Source organism: Hyperolius riggenbachi, chromosome 11 (genome assembly GCF_040937935.1).
Source record: "Hyperolius riggenbachi isolate aHypRig1 chromosome 11, aHypRig1.pri, whole genome shotgun sequence".
NCBI lineage: Eukaryota > Metazoa > Chordata > Amphibia > Anura > Hyperoliidae > Hyperolius > Hyperolius riggenbachi.
Genome location: NC_090656.1, coordinates 10,943,247 through 10,956,203, shown reverse-complemented (window position 1 = coordinate 10,956,203; position 12,957 = coordinate 10,943,247). Strand labels below are relative to the sequence as shown.

The 12,957-nt window shown below is 46.9% G+C and overlaps 1 protein-coding gene across 6 annotated transcripts in view; it reads left to right on the top strand.

Annotated features, from left to right (window-relative positions):
- FCSK (fucose kinase) overlaps positions 1-12,957 on the top strand; it is a 108,819-nt gene that overhangs the window by 39,499 nt on the left and 56,363 nt on the right. For all 6 annotated transcript variants that reach the window (XM_068259696.1, XM_068259697.1, XM_068259700.1 and 3 more), the window contains exons 13-19: positions 3,900-4,070; positions 6,476-6,549; positions 7,970-8,349; positions 8,434-8,644; positions 9,785-9,951; positions 11,625-11,852; positions 11,976-12,119. In XM_068259696.1, coding sequence (XP_068115797.1) covers positions 3,900-4,070; positions 6,476-6,549; positions 7,970-8,349; positions 8,434-8,644; positions 9,785-9,951; positions 11,625-11,852; positions 11,976-12,119 — 1,375 coding nt within the window. The remainder of the gene's footprint in view (positions 1-3,899; positions 4,071-6,475; positions 6,550-7,969; positions 8,350-8,433; positions 8,645-9,784; positions 9,952-11,624; positions 11,853-11,975; positions 12,120-12,957) is intronic.

Genomic DNA, 12,957 nt, shown 5'->3' with positions numbered 1-12,957 from the left:
TGAGTGTGCCATGGGGTGTGCCAAATGTCAATGAATTGTGTAGCTCAATAGGAATAACATTTGTGATTTATACCCATTACATATTTTGTGCCCTACCCAGGTAACTAGCTGCAGAATTGTTAGTAACCCCCTCTAACCAGCTGCACAACTCGGTTATTTGAGTCAGGGGATAACCAGAAAAACAAATCATTTGCGTTACAGCTGCAAGAACAATAGTGTTATCTTTTGAAGACATTAGAATAGCTAGGCTGTTCCTGGGGGAAGTTGCTTATTAACCACTAATGCTAGGTACACACCACACAATTTTCTAGCAGATTTGCCTGACAGATCGATTACTTCCAACATGTCCGATCTGAATTTCAAACGATTTTTACATTTTCTGATCGTTTTTCTGATCGATTTGTCGATCGATTTCCATAGAAGAGAACAGAAATTGATCAGAAATTTGATCGGAAAAACGAAAAATTGTTCGAAATTCAGATCGGACATGTTGGAAATAATTGATCTGGCAGGTAAATCTGCCAGAAAATTGTACGGTGTGTACCTATATGAATACTAAATAATAATAATAATACCTAGCATAAGGGTTTTTTCCCTTATAATCCAGAGCAGTTTTCACATTTCAGCACTGCTTCCATTCATTCGGCAATAAATTTATCACTGCTCATCGCACCTAAATGATCTATACATTGTGTTTTTTTTACCAAAAATTAGGCTTTCTTTGGGTGGTACTTTTTTAGCTAAGAATTATTTTCTTTTAAATGCATTTTTAAAGTGAATGTTTACCGTTTCAAAAAAAAAATGAAAAATGTTTTCTTCTTATTCCCTTTAAAGCCAATGGGTACCGCTATAAAAAAAAAAGTCAGATACTCACCTAAGGAGAGGGAAGGCTCGGTCCTAATGAGCCTTCCCTCTCCTCTCCCGGTGCCCGGTCCCGCGCAGGATCCCCCGTGGCAGTATTCGACCAGTTCGGTCAAATACTGCCACTTCCGCAGCCGAAGGACCCAGCCGCTCCACAGTATGCATGCGCGAGCACCCTCTATGACGCGCTCGCGCATACGTAGTATGGAGCAGCCCGTCTTCGGAAGCCCGAGTGCTCCCGAAGACCTCCGAAGTCCCTGCGGCGGCGGACGCGAACGGGGGAGCCAGCGCAGCACCGAGGGCACCGGGAGAGGAGAGGGAAGGCTCATAAGGACCGAGCCTTCCCTCTCCTTAGGTGAGTATCTGACTTTTTTTTTTTTTATAGCGGTACCCATTGGCTTTAAAGGGAATAAGAAGAAAACATTTTTCAAAAATATTTTTTTCTCAGTTTTGGCTATCATACTAAAACCTACACACTTTATTTGCCCATTTGTTCTGGTTATTACAACCTTTTAAATTATGTCCCTAGTACAATATATAGTGTTTTTGGTTTTCTCATTGCACTCCCATCAATAATTACAAGCCCTTATTTGCAAAAATAACAGTAATACACCCTCATGGCATACATATTTAAAAACTAAGTCCCTAAGGTAACAACTTATGTACTGTTTTTTAAATTGTGATACTTTGACCTTTTTTACCAAGTGTGTTATATGGGATGGGGTAGTTAATGGGCTTGCTATAGGTTTAGGAAATTTTGTAATTTTTTATTGTAATATTTTTGGGGGCCCACTAGATGATCCTACACATTCTTTTGTCCTGTTACAATCTCCTGTCAGCAGGAAGTTTGTTTTGTTTACAATGGAATGATCACTGTTACTTGTTGCAGCAGTGATCATTCATATTTTAGACACTTTGATTGGCTGTTGGAGCATATGCTCCCATTCGCCAATCTGAGAGCTACTGCATGATGCTGGGTGCCTCTCGTAAAATGGAAGGGTCAAGTATCTACGCCCCCGGGAGCTGAAGTATTCAGGGACATAGATACTTGTCCCGCGGGAGGGGAACTGGTGAATGCTAATGTAGAATGGGGTGTTAATAAAGCCATTTCTGAAACTGTTTAAACTCGTTCTGTAATACATAGAATTTAGTAGCTATTTTCAGCAATGTATCAAAGCGTGTTGTTATCATAGGAAAACAGTAGTAAAAGATTAATACTAATAACTGTTATAAATAAAGTGATACTTTAAAATTCGAGGTGTGAGACCTATGGAAGCTGCCATATTTATTTCCCCTTATATATTTATTAGCCCCTGAGTAGCAGTCTCAGTCCCTCGCCACAGCTCCGGTCCTCCTCGGTGCCCAAACTGGCCGCTTGCAATGATGACAACCCGCCGACAGGGTTGGTTCTTCTGCGCCTGCGTGGTGACTCTTGCCCGCCCTTCCACGTCATCTTCTGGCGCATACTACATAAGCGCACAACTACTGCTCTGGCGCAGTATGAGGCAGTTGACGTGTACGCGCAGGCACAGAAGAGCCGACCCCACCATACGGGCGGCCAGCGGCGACACCGAGGAGACGGCTGTGAGGGGCTGGAAGAAGACCCAAGTGAGTAAAAAATAGATTTTTAAGTTTGCCTTGAAAGTCTTTTAAAGTATTAGAGGCAGAGGATCAGCAGGGCAGCCAGGCTATGTGCATTATTTAAAAGGAAATAAACATTTCAGCCTCCATATCCCTCACACCTAGGGTTCCCTTTAGAATGTAACTGTCGGGCATAAAATAAAAAAATCAATTCCTTATTTTTATCTGGTAAACCAGTAATAAGGATGTTAACCAGGCAATCCAAAAGATACAATCACTATTACTTTTCTTGTTGATAAATGCTTATTCCCCAGTTTATCTGACTCTTAATTGGTACACACAAAATTTGGTACACACAAAGGAAGTTGCAGGGCATGCTGGGTTGTCCTTTTTTGCTTCTCTATTTCCCCTCAGACTTAACAAATGCAGCCTGATTAGCTGAAGCCTCTTTCCCTCCTGTTTCCCCCCCCCCTCCCCCCCCCAACACACACACACACCTCTGTTCCTCTCTAATTGGCCAATATGTCTCATGCTGAGACAATTGCAGAGCTGGATGGGAGTGCCTGAAGACTGGGAGGAGGGTGGACTATGCATACACAATCAAGCAGAGGAGCCTAAGGGAGGAAATTACATCAGGATTGGCTTCAAAATAGCCACAGTTAAAATGAGAAATGCTAAGAAGGATTTTTCTTTTTTTTACTGTAGAAAAATCACTAAAATCAAAACATGGACCGTGCAATACATGTGTTATGTAAGTAGAGCAAGTATTTATCTACTTATATATGTGGGGCTTTTTCCTGAGATATTACGGCTGACAGCGCCTCTTTAACCTCCTTGGCGGTAACCCCGAACGTAGTTCGGGGTAAGCCGACGGAGGGTGCCGCTCAGGCCCTGCTGGGACGATTTGTTTAATTTTTTTTTGCTGGACGCAGCTAGCACTTTGCTAGCTGCGCCAGCACAGCGATCGCCGCCACCCCGCGCACGATCGCTGCTATCCGTCGCGCCGCACGTCCCCCCCAGACCCCGTGCGCTGCCTGGCCAATCAGTGCCAGGCAGCGCCGAGGGGTGGCCCGGGACTCCCAATGACGTCCCGACGTCAGTGACGTCGGTGACGTCATCCCGCCCCGTCGCCATGGCGACGGGGGAAGCCCTTCAGGAAATCCCGTTCTTTGAACGGGATTTCCTGATCGGAGATCGCCGAAGGCGATCGAAGAGGGCGGGGGGGGATGCCGCTGAGCAGCGGCTATCATGTAGCGAGCCCTGGGCTCGCTACATGATATAGGAAAAAATAAATTAAAAAAACTGCTGCGCTCCCTCCTGGCAGATTTTTTTATACCGCCAGGAGGGTTAATGACTCATACTGAAGTTTTACTTAACCATTACTGTAACTTTAGCGCCTCTCTCACACTGATGGCCGTTACAGTGAACTGCGTCTTCTCATGTTACTCCTCCCACAGGGTTCTCTTCACGTGGACAGTGGGTGTTTATTGACTGGCATTGACCATACAGGAGCTGTGGAGTTACGAGGTCACCATCTGAGTGATGTCATCCTTCAAGCACATCATGTTCACATCCAGAACCTTTCCCTAACTGTCTACAGCCTGCTGGGAAGCAATGATGACCTGCAGGTAACACTCTCACTGATCACCACTGTCACCAATGTGCATGGGGCAGAGTGGAAATGCATGTATTCTATATAGAACCACGAACATTATCAAGGATTGAACTCCTTCCCAATCAGTAGCTGATACCCCCTTTCACATGAGAAATCTATTCCTTTTCTCAAATAGATCATCAGGGGGCACTGTGTGGCTGATATTGTGGTGAAACCCCTCCCACACTGTGATGTCAGGACCATGATCCTGACAGTTTCCTGTCTGTGAACCTCATTGCATTGTGGGAAACAAAGGCTTTTTCCAACTGCCAAGCAACCAGTATCTCCCTCTGCATATTAATTTTATCCCTCTGTTGTATATCAATAATAAAACAACCGATTAGCCTAGTGGGGGTGGTTATAAATACAATAATAGTTGGTGCTGTGCAGATTTTTTTCTTGTCTGCCAGCAGGAAAGATGATTACATGAATATCAATAATTTCTTGATCTGTCTTCTATTTTTTTTAAGTTCTCACTTTGCAATGTATTGGTTTTTTTTTCTTCTTTCCTTTAAAGAGGAACATTGATAAAAAGCATATACCAGAGACGGGATTGTAAGGCTCTCTATTACTGCTGCAAGTATTGGCGGGTAGTAGGGTTGCTCAATCACTTGCTCACTGGCAATTTATTAGATATCAGAAACTCCGCCCCCTCCATCTGCAAGACGGCTGCAGAATTTTACCCCTGAAGTCTTCTGAAGCTCTCTGGCCTCCCCCACCCCTGCGTTGCCACGGCCCTCCCCCAGTAAGCAGGTGAGGGTTGCCACAGAGCTTCAGAAGACAGAAGAAAATGGCCAAGCCGGCTTGTGTAAGTTGGTTATCCTATATTGTATAGGAGCTAACAGGAGGATCTACACAGCCATGTACTGACCAATGGCATGTACCTTTCACTCACCCGCCCCCTTTACGTTGCTCCTTGTGAGCTTCTTCACCAGCCCTCCTTTACCCCCCCCCCCCATACACAAAATGTGTCACTAGCCTGGAGGCTAACGACATGTCTATACAGCCTTGGCCTTACACCAGTGATCTGCAAACTTTGGCTCTCCAACTGTTAAAGAGACACTGAAGCGAAAAAAAAATTATGATATTATGATTTGTATGTGTAGCACAGCTAAGAAATAAAACATTAAGATCAGATACATCAGTCTAATTGTTTCCAGTACAGGAAGAGTTAAGAAACTCCAGTTGTTATCGCTATGCAAAAAAGCCATTAATCTCTACGACTTTCAAAGTCGTGGAGAGGGCTGTCTTCTGACTTTTATTATCTCAACTGTAAGTGAACAGTTTTCTTTTTATCTGCTAGAGGAGAGGTCATTAGTTCACAGACTGCTCTGAAAGAATCATTTTGAATGCTGAGTGTTGTGTAATCTGCACATATTATAGAATGATGCAATGTTAGAAAAGACACTATATACCTGAAAATAAAAATGAGAATATTTTCTTTGCTGCTAATCTTCTAGTAATTATTCATAGTACACAACCAATTCATTATATCATATATTTTTTTTTCGCTTCAGTTTCTCTTTAAGGAACTACAAGTCCCACAATGAATTGCAGGAGTCTGATAGCCACAGTCATGATTCATAAAGGCAAATCTATTGTGGGACTTGTAGTTTCATAACAGCTGGAGAGCCAGGTGTGTAGATCACTGCCCTACACTGTTGCCCCGTGGATCAAGTACTGTGTGTACAAGGCTTATTCTATTAATTTAGCCAGCAGTTGTGCTAAACTACCTAATGGATTGTCAACTCCCTCCTCCGGGCTAAAAATAATTAGCATGTTAAAGGACAGCTGAAGCAAGAAGGGTATGGAGGCTGCCATATTTATTTCCTGTTAAGCAATACCAGTTGCCTGGCTGTTCTGCTGATCCTTTGCCTCTAGCCATAGCCCCTGAACAAGCATGCAGCAGATCAGGTGTTTCTGACATTATTGTCAGATCTGACAAGATTAGCTGCATGCTTGTTTCTGGTGTTATTCGGACACCACTGCAGCCAAATAGACCAGCAGGGCTGCCAGGCAACTGGTATTGTTTAACAGGAAATAAATATGGCAACCTCCATATTCCTCTCGCTTCAGTTGTCCGTTAAGCTTCTATACACATTATATGGTTCTTGGCTGATCCTATCCCATTTTCTCTGCAGCACGAGCCTGAGGACATTGTTCTTTACCCCTCCCACTCCATTGTGCACCTTGTTGTCATCCCTCCATCCCCTTCCATAGCAACAGAATGTGTTGCTAGCCTAAAGGACCTGAAACTGTTGCCCAAAGGGACCGAGTTCCAGTCACTGCAGGCAGCAGTCCGTGAACATTTGCATGAGGATTTAGACTTTTTGTTTATTACTAATTAGTGACATAATTGTCTGTTCTTTTTTCCTTCAGTGTCCAGCAGAGGGTGGATCACCCACTTACCTCAATGTTCCCTGGGAGGAGTTTTTCCATAGGACGGGGATCAGGTTAGTGCGATTAAAGTGCAATTTATTTTACCTTGTATTTTACATTTCAAGGTTAAGCATAATACTTTATTACCCTATTTCTTCCTGCTTCCATGGCCTGAGGCAGCGGTTTTAGGTAGATAAGGACTACGGATTATTTTATTGCAAACATCAGCATAGAGAAAACAAAAGGCTTTTGATCAGCAGGGTGTGTATGTAGATTGCACAATGTGCTTCAAAGACTTTACAGAAGTCACAGATGCTATCTTCACACCTTCCCTGTGGATAAATAATGGGTAGCTAGAAGAAAAGGGGGAAACATGGCAGCTCCTATAGCTATTAGAAACCAGGCAGAAAAAAAGTGATGCTTTGTTCCCTTTAACCCCCTTGGCGGTATGAAAAATACCGCCAGGGGGAAGCGCAGCAGTTTTTTTAAAAAAAAATTTTTAAATCATGTAGCGAGCCGAGGGCTCGCTACATGATAGCCGCTGCTCAGCGGCATCCCCCCGCCCGCTTCGATCACCTTCGGCGATCTCCGATCAGGAAATCCCGTTCAAAGAACGGGATTTCCTGGAGGGCTTCCCCCGTCGCCATGGCGACGGGGCGGGATGACGTCACTGACGTCGGGACGTCATTGGGAGTCCCGGGCCACCCCTCGGCGCTGCCTGGCACTGATTGGCCAGGCAGCGCACGGGGTCTGGGGGGGGGGGGCCGCGCGCCGCACCGGATAGCGGCGATCGGGCGCGCGGCGGCGGCAGCGAACGGGGTGCTGGCGCAGCTAGCAAAGTGCTAGCTGCATCCAGCAAAAAAAAAAATTATTTAAATCGGCCCAGCAGGGCCTGAGCGGCACCCTCCGGCGGCTTACCCCGTGTCTAGCACGGGGTTACCACTAAGGAGGTTAAAGAGGCACTTAAGTGAGAAAAAAAAAATTGAGTTTTACTCACCTGGGGCTTACCTCAGCCCCCTGCAGCTGATCGGTGCCCACGACAAGTCGCTCTGATGCTCCGGGTCCCGCTGGCGGCCACTTCCGGTTTCGCCGTCAGGACCCGTCAGGCTGGGGAACGCGGCTGATACTACGCGTTCCCAGCCAAAATAGCACCCCTATGCGGCCACATGTCCGCATAGGCACCCGTATGCAGGCATATGGCCGCATAGGGGTGCTATTTTGGCTGGGAACGCGTAGTATCAGCCGCGTTCCCCAGCCTGACGGGTCCTGACGGCGAAACCGGAAGTGGCCGCCAGTGGGACCCGGAGCATCAGAGCGACTTGTCGTGGGCACCGATCAGCTGCAGGGGGCTGAGGTAAGCCCCAGGTGAGTAAAACTCAATTTATTTTTCTCACTTAAGGTTCACTTTAAATACTGTATGCCTGCTCTCATGTTCAGCATTGCTGTACAGTTTATGGATGCCCTTGTTTACCATGTCTTGTGCTTACTTTGCAGTGAAAGTGAATTGCGGGGTTCGGATGCCGGAAGTGGTCAGCGCAGCGTGTTAACGGCCCCCCTCTTCCCTGTTTTGCACCCCAGTGAATCTCTCGGGGTTGGGGACGTTCTCTGGTTCCTCAGCTCAGCAACTCCCGGTTCTGAGCATGAACGCCGGAGGCAACGCTGGCGCAGCTCCTGGCGCATGTCTTGGCAGCAGATACAGCAGTATCAGGACCAGGAGAGGGCGCTGCAGGCCCGCAGAGAGCTGTTTTTCAGCCAAGGCGTAGAGAAGGTGCAGAGAATTCTTCTGGGCAGAGAAGAGAGAAGCCTGATGCCTATCATACGGGCCGCTGTGCAGGAGGGCGCCTACCAGAGGCTGCTGAGTACACTGGACACTGGTGAGGGCTGATGTGTTACCACCACATGTAGTCACATTCCGTTATATTATAAGACATAACGACCGCGTTTCTTATCCCACGTAGTGGCGTCAGTGACTGTGGATGCCGGCGTCGCGGCCCGAGCCCTGGCGTGTGTTGCTGATGTGCTGGGCTGCATGGCAGATGGCGAGGGAGGTCTGAGGAGTGGACCAGCAGCTAATAAGGCCTGGGCCCCCGCCTATCTGCTGCTAGAGAAAGGAGACATCTCCCAGGGTGTGACTCTCCTGGCCGAGGAGCGGAAGAAATGGCTAAGCAGGTAAAATACAAATATGCTCCACATCTGTTTCGGCTGGATCTAGCTCTTTCTTTACATGCCAAAATTAAAGGACTACTGTTGTGAAAACCGTAAACTTTAACATATATGTACACATACACAGATATACTTTTCTCCTATGTTGCTGTCACTTAAAGTAGGTAGTAGAAATCTGACATTACTGACAGATTTTGGGCTAGCCCATCTCCTCATGGGGGATTCTCAGGATTTTCTTTATTTTTAAAAGCATTTAGTGAATGGCAGTTGCTCTGTCCAGCTGTGCAGCAAGCAGGGAGGCTGGCCAGCATCTTTGTATAAATATGTTTCAAGGAATGTCTTTTTTAAAGAATAAAGGCCATGCTGAGAATCTCCCATGGAGAGATGGACTAGTCCAAAACCTGTCGGTAATGTCAGATTTCTACTACCTACTGTAAGTGACAGCAACATAGGAGAAAAGTTATTTTTTGCTCATTTTACTCTGGAAGAAACATGCTTCATATTTGTATGTGTATACATATATTTTAAATTTTAAGATTTTCGCGATGGTGGTCCTTAAAGGGAACCTAAACTGAGAGGGATATGGATGTTTCCTTTTAAACAATACCAGTTGCTGGTCAGTCCTGCTGATCTCTGTGGCTGCAGTAGTGTCTGAATCACACACCTGAAACAAGCATGCAGCTAATTCAGTCTGACTTCAGTCAGAGCATCTGGTCTGCATGCTTGTTGAGGGGGTGTGGCTAAAAGTATCAGAGACACAGGATCAGCAGGAGAGTCAGGCAACTGGTATTATTTTAAAAGGAAAAATCCATATCCTTCTCAGTTTAGGTTCCCTTTAATGGTGCCGGTTCATGTCTAAGCATTGCAATATTCCTACCACCACTGGGTTAATGTGGAGGAACGTTGTTTCATTTTAGCTGTTTGTTTCAGCAGCACTGACATTTTTTTTACATCACCTGAGACGCCTCCCACCATTTAGCTGAATGCACAGCCAGTGATCCCAGAAAAAACTGCTACGGTGACCTAGAATTATTCAAATGTTTAGAATTAGATCATTAGTGAAGTTTAGCTGTCTGCCTTTATTATTGAGCAGCAACCTTTAAAAGCAATGATAGACTGTCTATTCAAATATTTCCCTCCCTCCAGACCAGCTCTACTTCTGCGTGCTGCTCGTCATTACGAAGGGGCGGAACAGATCCTGATCCGCCGTGCTGTGATGTCATCTTTCCAGTTTGTGTCTATCGGGGAACAGAAGCCACCGCCACAGGGTCAGTGGGTGACCGCGGAGTGTCCGGCACGCATTGACATGTCTGGTGAGTATAGCCCACTGTATGGCCTTGTTCACATTGCGTTCCGTTCACGTGTCTGTCCGCGTTTGACGTTTTTTTTAAGCTTTTTTTTCTGCTCCCGGCGATTACCTGTGCGCTGTTTTTGTTTTTTTGTGGACCGCTTTTTTAAGCGGTTTTGCCGAGTGATTAAGTTTTTTTCACTTCCTGACATCAGTCAGGAAGTGAACTCTTTGATCCGGAGAAGGATAAATACAATGTATTTATTCTTAAAAACGCGAACGCAATCGCTGCACAAAGCGTTTTTCTGATCGTTTGTGTTTTTCCTATACTTTCCATTGAGGCAAAGTCGCCTCAAAAAATGGCCCATCACGCACGGGCGTAACAATAGACCCTGCAAGAGATGCCTCCGCAGGGGAGGCCCAGAAGCCACGGGGGGGGGGGGGGTGTGGGGAGAAAAGTTTGAGAGACTGAAAACTAAGGGCATGGGGAGAAAACGTATTCTGCTCTCGTACCATTGTTATATTGACTGCATGTGTCCACCACACAGACATACGGATCAGCCGAGAGTCGTTCGTCGCGGCAGGGGAATCCTGCCGTTCCTGCAGAGCGGGTGCTGGCAGAAGCAATGTCTGCAGCCTCCCCGCTCTGCTTCCCTTGCCGCGATGAACGACTCTCCGTGTGTCCCCGGCTGCTCCGTATATTGTATAGGAGGCAGGGAGAGGAGAGAGGCGGGGGGGGGGTAGGAGGAGGCAGTGCGAAAGCCGGCGGCTTCATCTATTACATTGCCGCCGGCTATATTTCATTAAATTAACCAACTTGTACTACATTTGCCCGCAGCGAGACGGCCGTAAAATACATTGTAGCCTAGTGTAATCATTCAATTTCTAACATTGCCCGCTGCGCTGCGGCCACTTCGCACATTGGCCGGACAGAACCCGAAGTGGCCGGCCAGAACGAGAAGTGGCCACACTTCGGGTTCTGGCCGTAACATATATACAGAATGGAAAATGTAGTACGGTCGAGATCTACCATGAAATCCTTTGTGATCTACACAATGGGCACCTATGCACTGAAGTCTCTCCCATATTCCAGATAAATTGCTTATCTTTTGGAGCAGAGAGGAAGTTCTGAGTTCAAGAGAATCTGTACTCTAAAATTTCTTACAATAAAAAGCATACCATTCTATTAATTCTGTTCTCCTGGGCCCCTCTGTGCTGTTTCTGCCACTCCCTGCTGAGATTCTGGCTTGTAATTGCCAGTTTTAGGCAGTGTTTACAAACAAAAGACATGGCTGATAACCAGCTTGTGATAGGCTCAGAGAAGCTCAGTCTGTGACTCATACAGAGCCTGCAGGGGGGCGTGGAGAGGGTGTGTATAGCTTCTATCCTATCACAAGCAGAGCAGCACATTCCTGCCTGAGCCGACAAAGCTGGCAAAGGAAAGAAGATTAGATTAGATAACAGAGATAATACAGCCGCTGTGCAACTAGGAAAGGCTGCAGTAAGACAGACCACATTAGAACTGGTATAGGAACTTATAGCATAGTAGAAATAAGGCTGAACATTTTGCTACAGAGTCTTTCAGGTCCGCTGTAAGCCACTTTTCAATACTTTTGATATTAGCAGGAAGCTGTCAGCAGAGAAGTGACATCAGCTGTTTCCTCCTCGTACTTATCTCAGTCTTCTCTCCACTATCAGGGGGATGGAGCGACACCCCTCCGATCACATATGAACATGGCGGCGCGGTGGTAAATATAGCGATACTGGTGGATGATCAGCGGCCAATAGGAGCTCGAGCCCGGAGGATTGCAGAGCCTCAGCTGCGCTTGTCCAGTAACAGCGGCCCCCGTGGGATGGATCTCCAGACACAGCTGACCTGCAGTAGTGTGGCTGACCTGCAGGACTACTGCCAGCCCCAGGCCCCAGGTAGGTGGACCGTCGCCCCAGGTAGGTGGACCGCCAGCCCCAGGACCCTCAGTAGATGGACTGATCCAGTGGATTTTTCCAGTAATGTTTTGCTAACTGTTCATTTTGTTTCCTCTTTCTCAGGGGCGTTACTGAAAGCTGCCTTCATCTGCTCGGGAACGGTGGAGCTGACGTCCGGGAAACCGTTATCGGAACAGCTCACCGAAAAGTACGGGGGAGGATTTGAGCTGCAGACCTGGTCTTATTTGCCACATGGCTCTGGTTTGGGTGAGTGATAAGCTTATTGATGGTCATTGGTGAATCGATTGTAGGACAATCATCTGATCTCTGTGTAGCTTTTAAAGAGAACCTGTAACAAAAAAAAAAATCTCTCTAAGGAATACTTACCTACCGCCTCTCAGATCTCCCTTTTGAGGACTGCAGTGAAGCTACGCAGGTGCACATGTGTGAGATCTGTGGGGCAGAGAAGGAAGCATGGTAAAAGGATAAAAGGGCGGACCAGAAGGGTGTGTTTTATGGCATTCTTCCATACCGCTCTGATAGACAAGGAGTGCTGACCAATCCACTTAGGGAGAGTTGACCAATCCAACCAGTCAATTGCCTGTATACTGTTATATACTGGGTACCACATACAGTACAGCACCAGTATCTGTTCATACATAGCCCCGTATATGAGGTTTTTTTAATTTTTATATTTGGTGAGAGGGGTAGTCTTATATGGTGAGTATATCCCAAACTCTATATTTTAACTCGAAAAGTTCAGGGGTCGTCTTATGGCCCGTACTCACGGGCTGCAAAAGTGGCCTGTCGCCAGCACACGTGAGCGTGTGGGCGACAGGCCGGCGACAGCTCCTCGCCAGGTCCCTCCGCGTACACACGCGGAAGAGGGACCAGCGGCGCGACGGAAGCTGTCGCCGACGTTCCTCCTCCCCCCCGCCGGAAGCTCTGCATACCTCAATGGAGGTTGCTGTCGCTAGTCCGCGTACTCACGCGGACTAGCGACAGTTGGCATACTCACGGGCGACCTATCGCCGCAACACCCGCGCGCCGCGTGTTGTGGCGACAATTGTAGCCCGTAAGTATGGGCCGTTATACGCCAGAATAT